Source organism: Balearica regulorum, chromosome 1 (genome assembly GCF_011004875.1).
Source record: "Balearica regulorum gibbericeps isolate bBalReg1 chromosome 1, bBalReg1.pri, whole genome shotgun sequence".
Classification (NCBI taxonomy): domain Eukaryota; kingdom Metazoa; phylum Chordata; class Aves; order Gruiformes; family Gruidae; genus Balearica; species Balearica regulorum.
In genome coordinates this window covers 75,034,952-75,053,550 of record NC_046184.1, presented here as the reverse complement: position 1 = coordinate 75,053,550, position 18,599 = coordinate 75,034,952, and the positions used below count along the sequence as shown (strand labels likewise).

Below are 18,599 nucleotides of genomic sequence, written 5' to 3'. Positions count from 1 at the left end.
GTTTGCACCCACCTAGAAATCCCATGAAAAGATAAAGTATTGTCTCCTGGAAAAGCTAGTTGTCCTAAAAAGACATTTGCCATCTTTAATTTAGCTTCGCATATACTAAGGGTGGGAACAGATCCTCAGCTGGTTTCATTTATCTTGAATCTGTCACCTTCAGAGAAATGACAACAGTTGACAACTCCAATTTTAAGGCGAGCCCCTGTGTGGCCACTGTTTGCTACAGACTATTTCCTACTGCATTGTTCAGTGGAGAGGCCTACATATGCTTATTGCTAAGGTTGCTTTCACAGTCCTCAACCTACATTTCTCCTTTTACAGTGATATTTCATTGGTCATAGTTCAGCTGCACAAAGCCTTTGCTTTTTTGGGATTTTCCACCCACGTGCTATACCCATTCTGGTAGCACATGTGCCTGTGATTATCTGTTGAAGACAAGTATTTTAGCTCTTTTACTTTTTTTTCCCCCACAAATTAGCCACTGAATCCCTCATCATTTTTGTACCCTTCTATAATTCCTTGTTAATTGTCAATACTCTTCTGGTGATGAGATGTCCTAAAATGAACCCAGTACATTTTATTCTGGTCTCATGCCAGCCTAAATCCAGAGTTTCTAGCAGAGCAGTACTTCAAACAAAACAAAGCATCATGTATGAGGTTGCATGTTTGGTGCCTCAGGCCAAGATGTGAGGAGTGGATGAACTCTATGTTGCCTGTATTAGAAGTGGGAGAACTCTATTTACCTGCATTTACTCCTCAGAGGAATTTTCTTGTAGTCAGTGAAGCCTGGTCAAGCCAGGCATGGGTGCAGGTGAACATCAGGATCAGCAGTTCCAGCTTCCCCTGTCCACAGCTGCACAAAGGGAATCTTCCACTCTGTGTTCCCTACTCCGCGAGGGCAGTGCCATAAAATTGTAACAGCCTTTTTTGTTCTGTCAAATTGCAAATGCATCATTGGCTTCCTGCTAGCCTTCTTTCAGCATTATTGCTCTCCATACTTTTCCCTCCAGTGAATGCTATTTCCCCTCGATAAATTAGTGTACCATTTCCCAAGAGCTGCATCTCACTTATTTCCTGCCTATATTTCTAATCTCTCTAGGGCTTTTTGTATTATTTCCCTTGCTCTCATTTGTGTTCCCCTACCCCTCCTCTCAACTTAATGTTATCTACATATTTTATTAACCAGCTGTTTTATTCCCCCTCGCACATCACAAGTGGAGATGCTCTGTGAAATGAGAGCTACCCATTGTACCTGTAGGGAACACATAAGACGCAACCCCCTTGTCTATTATTATTCCTTGTTTCCAGTCCTTCAGACGGTTCCTGTGACAGTATTTATGTCTAAGCCAATGGGAGATAATATTTTGAGAGGCACTTTATCAAACGCTTTCCTGACTCCCAGATCTTTGATGCCTGCTGGTCTCCCTGCTCTCATTAATTTTGTAATTCTGTCGACTTTATGTGCATTTTTCTCATGGACTTAGTCCTTGTAAACCCATGGCGCTCCTTGCATATGTTTCCATAAAGAGATCTGTGTAGTTCTCGGGATATTATAGGGAGAGCCATGAAAAGATACCTTTGAAAGCCAGCATGAAAGCTTCAGTTGTGTTCAGAGCTCTAAAGCTGTTTCCAAATAATGAGATACACCATACTGTTTGACTGGGCTTGAGAAGAATAACTCTAGATAAACATTAGGAGATAAAAGGGATCACCTTCCCCTTTATGCATTTCCTTGTATTGTGTGAACTGTTTTCCAGTGGGGATTGAATCACATCTTGTCTCATACAGAAAGCAAAAGAAGTCACTAGCTCTGCTAATTGTTGAAGATAAAGAGTAAAAGGCAATGACAGTTTGCTTTGTGTGTGGTTAAATGTGTTAAATGCATAAATTAAGCAATTCTTTTAATTCTCATTTGATTCATTACTATTATGGTGTTCCACCATGCCAGCACACTAGCACTTTTTTTTCTTTACTCCACTCAATTTCAATGTAAACTATACCTTTTCTTGTTATACACGTTAAATAAACAAAATTACATTGTAGTACACAATACCCAATATTTTAATTTGGTATTGCATTATACAACATCCTTTGAGTGTACACCTTAGGTGTGAACACCTAATTTAGTAATACTTCTATAGAGAATTGATGAGTAGTATGGCTGTATCTGATTCGTCATGAAGCCACAATACAAGTATACACAAACTTAGCAGAAATATGTGAGTTTGTCCAACTAGGATATTTTTGTTTTATTGTTTATAATAGAGTTTAATTTACATCTATTTGCTTTCAAGAATATGTGAACACGCTTAAGGCACCTTGAAGGTTATACGTTTAATTAGATTGCTAATATAGGATTGATGTCATACTGAGAAATGGATGGGAGTTGAGCCATCAAGATTTTCAGCAGCATTGGGATTTTCAGCAGCATCAGGATTCACTGCATAAGGATTTTCAGCTATCAGCTGTGTGCAAGGAGGGTGATAGTATTGTCACACATGCCCTGGCACTGATGCTCAGAGACAGCCATAGTGTCTGTTCAATGTGAATGTTGCCCTAAACCTTTCCCTGACTTTCACACCTGAGCAGTGTTAAGTCTGCTGTATTTTGGGGGTGTCTGTTTTGCAGAAAACAAGAAAAACAGACACTGATACTTGAAATTTTGTGCATGGCTATTGAAAATCATCAGAATCTGTTTTGTACTAAGTGCATGTGCTACACACTAAGGGTGGAGTTAAGTTAAAGCCCTGATGCATAAAGCACTCGGGATCTCAGCTGAACCATGGCATTTCAGGCCTAGAGTGGGATACAGCTACTACGTAGGCAACATTTCTCAGCCATTCACAGAGTGAGCTCAACCTTCTCCCAAGACTTTTCCTATCCTATCCCTCTAGTATAGTTAAATCTGTTGGCATACAAATAGATTTGTACTTCTGGAGATAAGCCTTTCCCAGCGTAATAATAGTATCAATCTGTGACTTTCTTAAAGACTTAGGAGCTTGGAAAAACTTGAATTCTTGGTGTGTTTTGTAGTTAAAATGCTTTGTTGCTACCTCTGTTAGCTCAGAGAGGAGCAGTTCAAATGGCATCCTAATGGCAGGTCATAGGTCCTTGGCTGATTCACCCCATGCTACCGAGAGCACTGACAGTTTTTCTCCCCTCTGCAATGTGCAGTGCTATTGTACCTTATAGAAAATTTTGGATTCTGTTCCACCAGAGAATTTTAGCATGTAGCAGAAGAAACTACAGCATCAGCGCACACCAACCTCTCCTCCACCCACTTTAGCTCCTGTCTCACAGGAGCTGGTCCACTATTTTGAAAGGTAAACTAACTTGCTAAAAAAAGCTTTGAAGCCTTCAGTGAACATCTCCTTAGAGATATTATTCCCTCATTTAAACTCACAAAAGTCTGTTGCCATCCAGCAGCTAGCTGGCTATGCAAGTTCTTAGAGAAATCCTGCAGGTCTCACTTTCCCCACCAGCTCCCTCCCTCCTGTTACGTATAGGGCTTTGGCATGGGACTAAGACCTGCATGTACACTTAGAGAGAGTGCAAAAACCAAACGGGTTTGGGGAAATTAGTTCAAATGGTGCCTATACATTTAGGATTTTTAAGGTCAAGGGTAGGAAGTGTGCAGGCTAAGATCCAAATTCCTGATGAGACATACACGTAGATCATGATATCCATAAATTGAGAGTCTTGTTTGGCAGAAAATAATATACTGGAACATGAAGGTGTCACCGAAACCTGGGAATAAACCTTGTAACACCAATGTAGTGTTAAAAGGCAGGCATTCTTTATTGCAGCGCTGGATGCACGGGGGATAGCTCCACCCAATGTGCGTGCCAGGTGATTACCAACACATAGGTTATATAGAATCGAAATATACATATTAATCATTTTTCTCAGAAAAGGCAGTTCTATGATAATAATTTATTAGAATTCATTTACCTATTCTCCTCCCCATCACGCATACTCAGTGATTTGAGTTGGTGGTCCTCAAGGGGTCTCTGGTGGTCGTCAGTGGTCGCGCACCCGTGTCCGCTGGATGACCCTGTTTTTGCGGGCATGCGCAGTATCCTTGCTGTGGATACACCTGTCTGTAACAACTTACTTCATAAGATTAATATCTCCAAAACTATTGTCCGGTTGGGTAGGGATTGTACATGGAACATACCAGCATTGTACATTGCCATGGTCAGTTAGCTTCATTACCTATTACCTTGGTTACAAACTAATTATCTTAAACTGATTCTATAGTTTCTGTTTCACGGCCCCTATCCCATGATTACAAAGGTATAAGCATATGTGTTTTATTATAGGGTTCCTTAATAATAGTTGCTAGTAAAACAGAATTTCCAATTCAAACAAAGAATCTTACCTTTAGTCAGTCCTTTGTTAATTTAGCCACTCTGAATTTCATCAAATAGGGGCTATATACCTAGGAATTCCTCTGACAATGGGGTCCCCCAAAGTCTGGATGATTATCCAATTAGAATTTAAAGCAACATACAGCAAAGACGACTGACTAAAGATAGAAGTCTCTGAGGAAAAGAGCAGGAAAGGGTGTGAGAGAGTGTGTGTGAGAGAGCTTCACTCTCTCTTATAATTAAAAAGTGAGGAGGATTATACCTGCTCTTAAGTTTTGTAGTGAGAGGAATCAAGGACCCTGGTATTGAGTATCCATCTGCCTGCTCTCCCTCCTTTCTTCTTTTCTTCCACTTCTCTCTCTTTTGCTATGTGCAGAAAAAATGAAAACCTGACATTGATTCTTAAGGAGGTTTTTTTTTTTTAGATTTACATGTGTTAACAAAAAAAGCCATCTTCACTTAAAGACTCTGGGATGTACAGGCAGAGAATAAAGATTGCTGTTAATCCTGGGCTTAGTCAGGGGAGTGGTGAATGGCTTCTCCCAGAAACCAAAGGGAGATGCCAGAGAGCCGTTACCTTGGAAATCCCACCCAGAGCAGGATCATCAAGAGCTGAGCTAACGGCTCCTCCTAGGCTCTTCTAGGTACTGGGAGTTGTTGACAGAAGGAGGGTCTTTTTTCATACCTGGAAGGAGAATTGCATGGTGATGCATTCCCATCCCATGTCCATCAAAAGTACTGTGCTCTCTGAGTTGGCCCAGGAGAGTCCCTAGTTGATTCAGAAACATTTGAGATTGAAGGATGATCAAGCCCACTTACTCTTCTTTATCACTAACAGCTCTTCACCCTTAGGCACGGTTGAGCTAACATTGCTGTTTAACCCTTGCAGCTTGGTATATGACCTTTTCCTTCAGCCAGCATGACTGTAAGGCAGTGGATTGCCTTGGACACAAGCTGGCAGCTGTGCGTCTCATGCTAGAGCAGCTTCCAACACCAAATTCCTGTGTCCTATCATTTGCTCCTTTACCAGTCCTGTGTGTCGTATCAAAAACTCGTCAGCCCCATTTTATATTCCCAAGTCTCCCCAGATTCACTAGGATCAACCTGAAGTCTTGTTGAGGAAAAGTCACACTATCCTAGACCCTCATTACTCACTCCATTATCAACCAGGATTCTGCTGTTTACAAATTTACATCATTAAAATGACCTTTTAAGACTGTTTTAGGAGTTTTCTTTCCCCGTCTGCTTTTTCCTGTCCTCCTCCTAGATACATTTTGGCACCCAAAACTTTTTCTTCATTTTCCTTGTACAGATAGAAATGGGAGATAAGGAAGATATTTGCCTTCTGTATGGTTTAAAAGTCTTCTCCCATTGACTTAACTGGCTCTACACCTTGCAGAGGGTAAAAATATCAGGGTGTCATTCTGTCTTTAGAGCCCAGTAGAGTTCTAGGCCACTGCTGGAGCTCTGGGACTGTAGCAATGTAGAAAGAAACTGTGGATTTGAGTTGCAGCATTTTACATCTGCATGTGTAAATGATGACTTACAAACCGAGGGATCAGAGAGGATCATTCTCTGCATCAGCAGTTTGCAAAGTTTTATAAGCACAGCTATCCATCCCTTTAGCTGCACAGATACTGCAGCCTGCAGAGCCTGACAAAAAAGCTCAGGGTAAAATAATGTCCCCCAAAAACCTTTTACACTGGGTTATTTCAGCAATCCAGCTTAGACTGTGGTCCAATGAGCAGGGAGGAAGGAGAAACATGCCAAACTGTGGCAGCCAGATGAAAACAAGCAGCCAGAAGACAGGGAGAGTCTGAAGGAGAGGAGCTCCTTAGCCTGGCTGTGGTGCCAAAGCCCCTCCAAGGCTCTGCATCTCCAGTAAGCTGTCTCCGGGTCTCTCCTTGCTGACGTGAAGTGCAAATAGACCAGGACTCAGTGGGAGGAGGAATGCTCTGGAGTTCCCAAAGTTTGCAGGAAGGCAGAGGAGAGGCAGCCAAGTATTACATTCACTATGCATGTCTTCTCTGGCCAGGGAGGGGGCAGTTCCCCACAGCTCTGCTTCCAAATCTATCAATGCCAGCGGCAGCCTGGAGGCAGCCTGGCTGTCTTGAGCAAGCGTGACTCACTGCTACACCACACAGCTGAATTATATGGAGTGGGTGGGCAGTATTTGTCACACTGTCGTGAGGATTTGGCTATGTTAAGCAAGCACATAGGCTGTCTGGGCTGTTGGGTCAACCTTTGCTATATACACAGAGGTCTCTGACTTAAGTTTACTGGAACAAGATGAATGTGGCAAGGGCAAAAGCATGACACACACAGAAGACAGACAAGACACTGCACCAGTGCTAAATAAATTTATCGCAGTAGATGCTGCATCAAAAGCTGAATGATTCTTAGACTTCATTCACAACCTGTCTAATAAGACCTATGATGAGTATTACAGTCTGAGACTGAGTGTTTAAAAGTGTTCCCTTGACATGTGTGCTACTTAAAGGAACACTCAAGTGATAAATTTGTTTTCCAGTGCTTAAGGGAGATTGAGTGTTCCCCTGCTCACACAAGAAGTCCCCTATCTTACTGCAGATGCAAAACAGACCCCATTTTGCTGTGATTCTGAAACAAGGGAGGGATGAAATCTCAGTCTTGTAGCATGGAGTATCTCTGAGTTACTAATAAAGTGTTAATAATGAAGATTTGTCTTTCTCCAGGAAGGAAAAAACAATGAGAGGCAGGAAGAGGAAGGTATGCTGATGGACAGGGGGATTTTTCTAAACTTAGGAAGAGAGTCAGTTACACAACTGTCACTAATCATACTAGGCTAAATACCCAAGGCAGCCTTAGAGGTTGTAGCCTATGTAGATTTAGAAAAAAACAAATTCAAACAGTATACTGATGACTTTTTGCCCCACAAAGAATCTTTTAATTTCTGATGGTAATGGATGCTACCTGAGTGTGGAAGTGAAATAGAATATACTAATTTTGATGCACGTGGATTTTTTTCAGATGGAAGTCACTGCATAAAAAGTAGAATGGCAGTGCTGTAAATGTTCTGCCTGTACCTTTACTTACCATTAATTACTGACATATAGGATGGTTGTTATAAAGGAATACATGTATTTTTTCAATTAAACAATACTTTTACACTTTCAAATTATCTTCTGTTCCTTCAGTGCTATTGGAAATTTGAAAATTGCTGAAGTTGATCCAGGTGGTCATTTTGTAAAGATCCTCAACTGTGCCCCTGAAAAAAAGGAAAGTATTGGGGATTATCTCTTGAAGCAGGATGTCCAAGGTCAACCAGTGACTGTATTTCGGTTTCCCCCCGAGACCACAATGGGGCCCAACTCCACTGTGACAGTGAGTATGGGGAGTTTGAGTGCCTTTTCTCAGCTGGAAGACTAGGGTACATTCTTAGCCTGACGGTGTAGAGTCAAAGTTAAGTCTGTATTTTCAGAGAGACTAACACTCACAAATAGCGATGAATTCAGAAGAATCTGCTAATGTCCATCATCAGCACAAGACAGGCATTTGTATGACATGTTCAGCGTTTCATGTTGCCCAGCAATGGGAAGCTGTCCTGGAGAGTCCTTGTTTGATACATTCCTTTTTCCAGCCATTGCTCCCATAAAAAGCTCCCCATACTGTCAGAATATTGAGTTGTGCCAGTGTTTGCCAACAGAAGGTGTGAACCCACAAATAATAGAACTGGAGAGGAAACTAGTTTTATGTGTTGCTACTGAAGCAATTAATATGGTTTTGTGTATAGTCTGAGGTATCATTTTAGTAGGGTCTCAACTGACGATAAAAAGAAAAACGATGTTGCTTTCCAGACTGTGCCCACTGTCCGAGGACAGCTGTTATCCAGCAGAAAAAGCCATAAACCATTGTTCTGGCAATGGGGCTCTGTTCCTGGCTTTGCCTTGGATGACTGCAGGCAAAATGATGACACTCTGTGCCTTAGTTTCCTGTTCTGTAAAAGGAAGATAATGATGTGCTCTCCTTTGATGTGGTGCCAGAACTATATGTTAAAAATTCAGTGCATGGGCTGCTGCTCTTCAAAAATTACTTCCCCTCCAGCTAGTTCAGATGTATCTTTTTGCCAGTTTGAATAAGAGTTAGAGAGGTCGGTAGGATCTAAGATGCAAAGAGTCAGATGACTTCATCACACCCCAGAAAAGCTTTAAATAGAAATCAACAAATATGTGCATCTGACATCCGTAGTAATGAAAAAGGCTTGAACGTCTGAACTAAATGTGACCAATGGTCAGTTGTAGCTGTAGCTGAGGAACGTCTGCTGGTGTCTGCATGTGGCCTCCAGCAACCTCTGGGATGTAACCACACTCAGAGTGGGCCCAGCCTCTGCTGTACTAGGTAAAGATGCTGGCTGCTTGGCTAGGTGCAAGACACCTTGCAGATCTCCCCAGAAATGGTTTCCTCTTAGTTGGCTTTGACACACCAACCGTTCCCACCCACCCCAAAAGTAGTCCTTTCTGAAGCACTCTGATCAGTGCTGAAGTCATTGACAAGGTTGCTGTTCCCATTATCATTAAAGGGCTCTTGGGTGAACAACTGACTGAGGTAGAAGGTCCACCACAGCTTCTGTTTCAACGTACACAAGCAGAAAATTTCTGCTGGTTTATTAATTTCAAAGGGTTGTATTCAGGCTGCCAACTGTTGCATCTAAAATTCAAGTACAATAGTGTCCGTGTCAGCCAGCCAGCTGGGTAGGACTTTCAGGCCCCAGCTCCCTGTGAGAGTGACAGATGAACCAAGGCAAAATGCTTCAGTTAGATGCCAGTATAGACACTTGGAATATGGTCTGAAGCCTCTTTTGCCACCAGTGCTTGTTCCTTTTTCTGAGATGAAAATTGAGGCCTCGCAGAATAAAAGGAGACAAAGTCTGTGCTCATCACCAAGCTCAATGCAGGTCAATACAGCCTTGCGTGAGCCCCCTTACAAGAAAGCTGGAAATGCAAGCTGGTGGGGGACCAGAAGAGCCACAGTCACTGCTGTCTTCCGGTGCATGTGTGAAAAAAGCCACAAATACACCTTGGCAGGGTGTCATACGGTGAGCACTTTTGGAAGAGAGCATTTTATATTTTTTTTCAAGATACTTCTCCTTTAAAATGGAATGAGAATTGTTTTGGCTCCCAGGAAATGGTTGAAGCCGTTTTCTCGCAGATGGCAAATGCCAAATCCTTTAGGAACACCATTTGCAAAAGTGTGTTGTAGTTGTATTATGTAAGAGAAATGTTTTCATAACGGGTCCTTTTGCTACTGTATTAGTGATAAAGGTTGCAGATAATTGTGTTCACTTTATAAAGCATAATGTTGTTAAATCCTTTGTATAAGAATAAAAGTACAAAAAATTTCTAGTCTTCTGTAGAGACAGCTTCTCCCTGAACAGAGGGAATCCAGAATCAAGCAGAGACTGGAATTTTAAAGCTGATATCACAGATCTCTTCCAATGCCCCTGGTAATTCGGAAAATAAAAGAAACTGCCTATTTTTAATCTTACTCTCAGCAAGCTAGACCAAAAAGCCCAGGATTTACTGTCACACCTTGAAAAAGATGGCTTTGCTAATCTCTGTTAATCCACAGGAGAGGTACTTGAAAATAATCACTATAACTAAGCTGCGAGTCTTGAAATATAGTTCTTTCAGCTTTGATTTCACAGATCAAATAGTGAGTGGTGTTACAAAAATCAAAAAGGAAAAGGAAAACCTGATGTTTTTACTGAGTTCTTATATTGTATAAATATCCAGGAGCCATTTTGTCTTTAATCTAATGGCTGCTTGATCTTTGCAGGTTTGGGCAGCAGATGCTACAGCGCTTTATAAACCTCCTTCAGATTTTCTTTGGAAGGACCTGGAGAGATTTAGGACAAGCCTTGACTGTGCTACCATTCTCTGTGAGCCTAGCGGTCAAGTGAGTGCCCTGAGCAAAATCACTGCGTTTCCTTACCCAGACAGCTCTATTGCTGGACTTCTTTCAAAGATTTAGGATCATATTGTTAAAATCCTTGTAGAATCAAGCACAAGCAATCCAAACATAGCAAAGCTGCGATCTTTCTCTGTTAACCTTGCTTCAGTGTGGATGTTAATTATTAGGATCTGCCATCAGCTTGGCAACTGTGTTGAATATTTTTAGGCAAACTTCTGTTGACTTGGGGATGAGAAAGAGCCCAAGGTAATTTCATACCCTATAGTTGTCCAGTGGCAGCTATAGGTTTGGTCATTTTTAGCTAGACAAACTTGAACTAGTGACAATGTGGAAAAGACCTGTGATTTTCATAAACTGTGCGAGTTATAGAGCTTCCCCAAGGTAGCAGAATTTACACCTTACAAACCATTAAGTGAATGTTGACTTTTGGTCTCACCTTTTCACATTTACTCCTCTTCTAGCTCAATTTTGCCATACTTGCTATTACATCAGTGTCAGGGAATCAGAGGCTGAAAGGGAACTTGAGACGTGATTACCTCTGCCAGGATTGCTCCTAGCTGTGACTTACCTAGGTAGTTCTGGAAGACCTTCAGTAAGGGAGACAGACTCCCCCATGTCCCCAGCAATCTGCTTTAGTGCCTCACTCTCTGTATGCTTAGAAAAGCTCTTCTTGTGCCTAATCTGAACTTTTTCTGTGTCAGTTTTAGTCCTTTCCTTCTTGTCCTATCCACTGTGGACATGGAGAACAGATTGCGTTTTCTTCCTTCAGCAGCCTTTGATATACTTGCAGAATTGTCATGTCCTCTTTTCTCTCCTTCTTCGAGTTTACTTAATCCGAGCAGTGGAATTTCAAGATCCTTAGATGATGAGGCTACCCTAAATATATTTAAAGACTAGAAATGGATTTTAAAGACCAAAGAGAAAAAGTTGGAATTTGCTGGTTGCGATTAGTATTTATCATTCAAATGATAAATAACTCAGAAATACATTGGAGCATCTACCCTTTCAGCCCTTCCTGGTTTGTCTACAACAAATAATTATCTTGATGAAAAACAGAATATAAATAAGCAGTGATATGTTGTTTGTTTGGTTTTTTTCCAGGCTGTGGCTTGGTACACCCCTCTCTACTGGAACAGAAGGCAAGGATGGGTGGCAAGAGAGGAAAGTGAAAAATTTGAGAACATTGTTATGCCAACTTTCTCAACAAGAAAGCAAAAAGAGGGATGGGAAAATGAACAGGAATTTACAATAACTGATACAGAGTGGAAGAGGACTGATTCATGGCAAGCAAGAAAAAAACGACAAAGCTTCCTTAAAAGGTATCTGATGTTCATTGTGTGTACTCTGTAATTGCAGCTTTGTGCCAGACTGGCTCTGTAAGTGAATGCTTTTAAATGAGCTTTGTAATTTTGAAAATAAGAATTAACCTTAACCTTTAAGCAGGTATCCAGCCCTAAAGTCCTGATAGGAGTGCGTTCATTGTCAGTCAAGACAAAGTGGAAAGTAAAATCCAAGTAAAATTCTTCTTAAAATGTGACTTTATTATTACATATTATCCTTTGAGCCCCAAGTGTTTGGATGGCACCATTCGGAGACCACAACTTGGAAAGCCTTCAGCCAAAAATATTACTGTTTGCAGAACTATTTACCTTCATCTTGAGAAGGATGGGCCTGAGCTTGGTCTTGTCTCAGCCCAGTGTGCTTTGAAGTGGACTAGGGACTGATAACCATTGCTTTATAAATTGCTTCAGAACTGTCTTCTAGCCTTTGTATCAAACTTAAAATTGGCAGCACTATGAAAAAGTGTGGTTCATTGGCCTAGCTGCGGACAGTTTAGTTTGAGCTCAGGTCTCAGTCAGGAACCCCTGAGCTGTTTTGAATAAGGAACGCAAAATTGGTGGTTTTTCCTAAGTCTCCTGCAGAATATTGCTTCCAGGGGCTTTTGAGCCAGGTTTGCAACAGAAAAACATGTATTTCAGAAGCAAAGGATTGGCCAATCTGGATATATTTTCACAAAAAAAGTAGGTGACCTTTCTCATGTTTGGGGTAATTGCTCTTCTCTAAATTTCTTCTCCAGACTGTGGCTGGAGATAGTGCAAAGGTGAACAGTTTTCAGCATAGGTTAAACTGACTGTTCTTTGCAAGCTTTGTTCTTTAAAATGGCTAAATCACTTTCGCTCAAACTCTCCAAAGAAATGAAGTCAGAAGCAGGGAGAAATTATGTAAAAAATCAGTGCAAAGAGTTCAAGTCTGGCAGAATTATAACCAAAGCCCTTCCTAGTCCTTTGGTTATATTTTCTACCGTATTTACCAAAGGTAAATTATAATGTGATACGGCAAACAATATAGAAGTTGCAGTTCTTCCATCTACAACTAAATGCAGAATGTGTCAAATATATGTGTGCTGTTTGTTAGGTATATCGCATAAATTTAATGTATATGTGCAGTAAACACCGTAAATCTATGCAAAATACAATAATAAAGATGTTAATGCAATACAATAAATAATGCAGTAACAGATAAAATCAACATATTTTTCATATCCTGTGCACATACATGCATGTGCAAAATGTGTGAAATACACAGAGTAAACTTAATTCAATTTCTCTTTACAGGGAGAAAAAGACCTCTGCATCCCTTTTCCCTAATCAGAGTGCCTGGTGCCAAAGTCCAAACTCTCCCACGCACCCTCACTTTTCTCTGATTAGACCATTAACCATGGGGAATGATGGCAGCAGTTTGTGCAGGCAGTCCCGGTGTCAGTCAGCAAGGCCTGACCCCGTGCCAGGTGAGTTCAACAACAGATGTGGTATATGCTGTAGCATGCACAGTGGCAACGGGGTGGATTTTCTGGCACAAATATCTCAAGACTTGAAATACATGTATGTTACTACTGCTTACTTCTATAGCAGTGGTCTCCAAACTTTTTTAATTGTGCATCTGTATCAGTAAAAAATTTTTGAATGTGATACCAATATATGTACATTTATTTATTTATTTGTAAATTATATACATTTACTACTGCAATAATATATCATATCTATTATAAAGCATACACACAAATAGAAATTTAAAAGGATGAGATAAAGATTAAAAAAAATACTATTTAAAAAGTATTTTAAAATTTAATTTTATTTATTAATATTACAAAAATATTTTCTTCCCACACCCCAATGGATTGTCTTGCACTCCCTCTGGAAGACCACTGCTCTATAGAGCTGCATATGTCAGTAGGATGTGAGGAGGCTATTGTTAGTAATCCTGATGCATTTAGGAAATGAAACAAAATATTAGGAATCAGCAAGAGAAAGAGACTCTTATATTGGCTGTTAATTGCTAATTAGGCAGTGATGAGAAAGGCAGTGTGTAATTTCGGTATGTCACATCCAGAAAGCTGTTTACACACTGGAAAGAGTTCAAGGGAGGATGATAGAATGAAAAAGTGTCTGAAGAGATTGATTCATGAAGATTAAAAAGAGCTAAATGTATGTGTTGGACAAGCAAGGTGATCATCATGTGAGGGGGTTCAAGCATTACAGCAAGAAACAGTCTTCAATCCAGGAAACAGAGCTAGAAGGAATAGGACCAGGAAGGCTTAGGTTGAATATGTAAATAAAAAGGAGTTTTAATGATCTATACTATAGTCTTCCAGTTGTGCTCACTGCACCACTTTAGTATTTTAAACCACTGGCAAGTTTTAAGTGCTCAGCTGCCATTAATTTTAAAGGAACTAGGTATCCAGCTCCTGAAGAGAGCTTTGTAACACTTGTTCTTTCTTAACTGAACATTTAAAACCAGACTGGTCAAATCATTTGAATATACTACAGAGGTCAGCCTGTGACTGGCGTGGATAGGTGACTGCGTGGCTGTCAGGAGTTTTTCCCCATTTCTAGGAGTGCCAGCCTAGGAAAAGCCTTTCAGCTTGAGCCAGGAAAGCCTTTATGCACCTGCTTAGCTTTACACACCCAAATAGTAATCCTGCAGCCAGGGAGGACTGTCAGGAAGATCCTTCTCAACTGTTAAATCCAGGCAAAGCAGATTAAAACTTGATGAAGTCAGTTGTAATAGACCTAATTTCATGGTTTGTTTCCTGCTCTGTCTTAATCACTGGTAGCATCAGCTACTGGGTGTTTATTTTGCGTAATCCTGGTTTGTCTCATTTGCTGAAATTTAGTTTGTCTCATTCTGTGTCACTCTGGTCTTCTGCAGAGCTGGGTCCCCCATATCTGTTCTGCTAGTTTCCTGGACAGGGAAAAGCTGGGGACAGAGAGGGAATCGGCACCTCCCAGCTGGGGGTGCTGGTGGCATCAGAGGTTGTATTCTGAGCAAATTCATGAGCAAATGCTGTGGACAAATAGGAGCAGGTCTGTAGAGCAAACCCCTTGATGCTGCAGACCTGGCATCCACCCTGTACACATTTCAAGGGTGATTTACTCTGTTCCAGCTCTAGGCACCTACCTCTGCATGACGTAGGACCTTTTTGGGTATCAAACTTCCTGGGCTGCTGTGTAGCCCACTCATGCTCACCACTGGACTGCTCAAAGAGGTTTCTGTCCGAGTATCCTCTTGCAGCCAGGGTGGCTGAGGTTTGACTCTGGAGGACATCTTTTGGCTTCGAGAGGAAGCCCACTTGTGCAATTCATAGTGCCCCACAATGTGAACCTGAGCACAGCGAGTGGGGGGAGTGGCAACTCCACTCGCTGAGTGCACTCCTTTTCGGACACAAAGCATTACGTGCACACACAGGACATCCTCCAGTACTTCTCCCAAGCCAAAGGGAGTTTGCTGCACACCGTCCTCTTTCCTACATTCCCATCTTTTGTCACATCTCCACAGATGGAGGTCAGTGCTGTTGACATGAGCTACATTTGGTTTCAGCTTTCAAGATTTCTTCCTTGCAAGTGCTAGGACTAAAAACTTTTTCAATAAAGCAAGCAATATGAAACCAAAACAAAACACCTCTGAGACTGTAATGCAATCACATTGTTCCAGGACCCAGGAATGCAGGCACAGAGATATGGTCTGCCTGCAAATTTATTTCCTGAGTGTGGGAACTCTGAAGGCAGAATTCAAAGCAAGGTGGTCTGTCACACATTAAATATATCTGATTTTCTGTAGGTTTTTACATGCAACCTGCATACCCTCAGTCTCTCTTTCTCAGATCTTTGCAAAAGATAATTCAGCTCTATTTACTTATGGTTCATTTGCAGTTCTTTTCACTACTGAATTATGAAATTATTCCTCTTAATACTGCCAGGAAAGTTAATAATATCCAAAATCTTAGATTAAAAATTAAATATCGGTATAACCATTATTTTCCTCTGATAAATATTCATGTGTAGTACATATTAGTGCTGGATTTTTCCAGAAATGAATAGAGAGAGAGATGTAAGCATCATTCTTATTTTATTACAACGCAAAAATTACAAGTGCTTTAGGCAGATTTATACAAGCATGCCGCTAGACATTATTACTGACAGTGGTGAAATGATGATTTTCAAATATATGATGGAATGATGATTTTGAAATGTATGACTACTTTTTTTTTTCTTTTTTATTTTTCTTTCCTTGCTTAAAAATTTTTAACTAGCAGGCTTATAACTGACATGAACAACTGGGGTCTATAGTAATAGGTATAAATGCTTGCTTAGGTCCTGGTCCAAGAAAGCTTCCATTTTCAGTAAAGACTTTTTCAACTTGTTCATAAATGCTTTATAATATCAGACACTTACAGAAATCAGTATTGTTAACTTAGTTGTTTTCCTCTGCAAATACGCTTTTAATCACTATTATCTTTAAATAGGGATAGTTATTTTTGTAGTGCCATAACACAGCAAAGTTAGGTCAATGCCTTTGAATCAAATTAGTGATTCAAAGTATTTTTGTATTTTCCTCTTAGATACTTAATTTTGCTTTTGAAAATCAGTTTAGTATATGCTCATGTTTCAGAAGTACAGTACTCAAAACTGCAAAGAGTTGGGCCTCACAGATTATATTGTTTGATGGTATTTGCTTATTAGCTTCAAATATTTAGTTTCTCATTCATCTGTTGTATCCTTTCTAGCTCCTAGCTCTCCTCTATGATAATCAAACATTATTTTTTCACTGTCTTTTTGAGGGATGTTAATAGCAGCAGTCCACAACATGGTAGTACAGAACAAAGTGTGTTTAGGGGCATGATGATGTCTCAAGAACTGTTTGCCTCTCCTCGCACAGCTCAGCATTTTACCTTTCTAGGTGCTACAGAACAGGATTTTCCACCACCCAGTTCCAGTGACTCCTCTGGCTTTATTTTGGAGTCGTTTCAGTTGATAAGACGATGGTAGGGTGTGTGGCAGCTCTTCCTTTCAGCACATACCTATCCATATGGAATTTTAACTAGCACCTTACTCTTTGTCCACTTTGCCTCCTGAGTCCCTCCTGAAGCTCTTCAGAACAGTTTTCTTTGGCGCTGACAACAAAAGACCTCGCAAGTTATCTACAGATGGTTTCACTTCATTTCTCGCTATCTTTACTTTATAGTCTATTAATTGTTGAACTGTCTGTTTGCTTTCCTTTTCACCCAAGTATCCTCATTTTCTTCTCAGACTGAGAGATAGGAGGGGAAAAGCTGCTATGCCATAGGTCACAAAGTTTGAGCTGAGCTCCTACTTCCCATTTTCCTGAGAAATGCATCACTCTGTTGATGGCATTTTGTTGTTGTTGATGATGAATTTCACTCTGAATCAAAATGCTCAGCTGTGAATTTTGCAAGGAGTTTAAAAATAACCATGGAGCGTATTGTGAAGCGAGCACTTTGAAGCCTCAGCCAAAACCAGCGAGTTTTGTCAATCAGAATGTTTCCCTGTTGCTGAGGAACGCTAATTAAGCTTTCAGTGGCAAATTGAAACTGCAGACAAGGAACATATTTAGCACACATTTTCAGTGAAAAGGAGCCAATTCCTGCCATTGTCTTCTCTAGCAAGTGGATCAAGCCTGTTAGCTTTCTGTTCTTCCCACTGGTTCTCCTGGGTTTTGTCCTGGAAATTGAGAGTTGAATGAGATGAGATGCACTCATATCATGATGCATTTGCTCTCTTGACTTGTCTCAAGGCCTTCCATAGTCTACGGGACTGCCCATGTAATTTCCAGGTAGCAGTGAGACATGTTTACAGATTCATCTCTTTTCTCATAGGCTGCTGACATATTGTAGACAAGACCAAGCAATTACATTGGCTGTTATAAATTGTATTACACAAACACACAGATGCACTTTTTGAGTAGAAAGAGGTCAAACAAGATATTACAGTGATATCTCATTGTAAGAAACTAAGTCAGCTGCTTTCTCCAGTTGATCAATTGACCAGTGCGGATCAATGAGCTGTTCCTATCATTACTAAGACACAAAACAAAGCATCTCAGCTTGCTCAACACAGTGTCGTTCACTCTGGCTGGCAGCCAGGTGCTCCAGTAGTCTGCACCTTTGAGTGTGTTTATGTGCCCTCTGCCAGTTTAAGTTCTTCTGTGGCCTTCAAAACCTTAAAATAACTTCAGTTTCTCGCTGATGCAGATTATTTATCTGGAATTCCAAGGTTCTGCAGCGCTGAGAAAAAGGATGGTCCAGTCAAGGAGATCACTCTGGTGCAGAAAGCTATCAAAATATCCTGAACCATAATTTTATGAGAAACAGAGTAATTCTGGTTTCTTTATTCTCAGCCATGATATTTTATGACCTGACACTGTGTTTCCCTACCTCCCAGTCAGGATGCCAGTCTGTAAAAATTATTTCCTTATCTATTTGTTGTTTACTGCTTAAAAACCACTGATGTAGTATGCATTTACGTCTTTTCAGTGCTTCAGGAAAAAACACCCAACTTGTTATTCTGACCTAGAATTTTGGAGGAGGGAAAAACTTGGGAAAATCAAGGGGATAAATAATAATTCTTTGTGGCCAAATATAGAAATTGTGGAAGGAATTAAAAATTATTTCCCATGTCTTCAAATAATATCAACAAGCACAGCTCTTTCAACTCACCTCCTTCTATCGTGGTCAAATAAATTACGTTATGAATACTTCAGCACTGCTGAAAACAAATCGAAGATTTATCCATGGTTCTGTTGAGAGAAAGAGAAGATGGCATTCGATAAGAGGCTTTCTTAAGACTGTAGGAAACCCAAATACCTCTGCCACTTTTGATGTGGGTGAGCAGAGGTGACGGTAGGATGTGTGTAGCAGGCTCTCCTGTGAACTGCCTCAGAAAGTCAGTAGCGTCAACCTGCTTGGTGTTCATTAGTGTC

General features: G+C 40.6%; 1 protein-coding gene across 4 annotated transcripts in view; it reads left to right on the top strand.

Moving 5' to 3' along the window:
* Positions 1-18,599, top strand: part of LMNTD1 (lamin tail domain containing 1) — a 215,538-nt gene that overhangs the window by 171,688 nt on the left and 25,251 nt on the right. For all 4 annotated transcript variants that reach the window (XM_075759065.1, XM_075759068.1, XM_075759063.1 and 1 more), the window contains exons 6-9: positions 7,550-7,736; positions 10,188-10,307; positions 11,424-11,641; positions 12,938-13,110. In XM_075759065.1, coding sequence (XP_075615180.1) covers positions 7,550-7,736; positions 10,188-10,307; positions 11,424-11,641; positions 12,938-13,110 — 698 coding nt within the window. The remainder of the gene's footprint in view (positions 1-7,549; positions 7,737-10,187; positions 10,308-11,423; positions 11,642-12,937; positions 13,111-18,599) is intronic.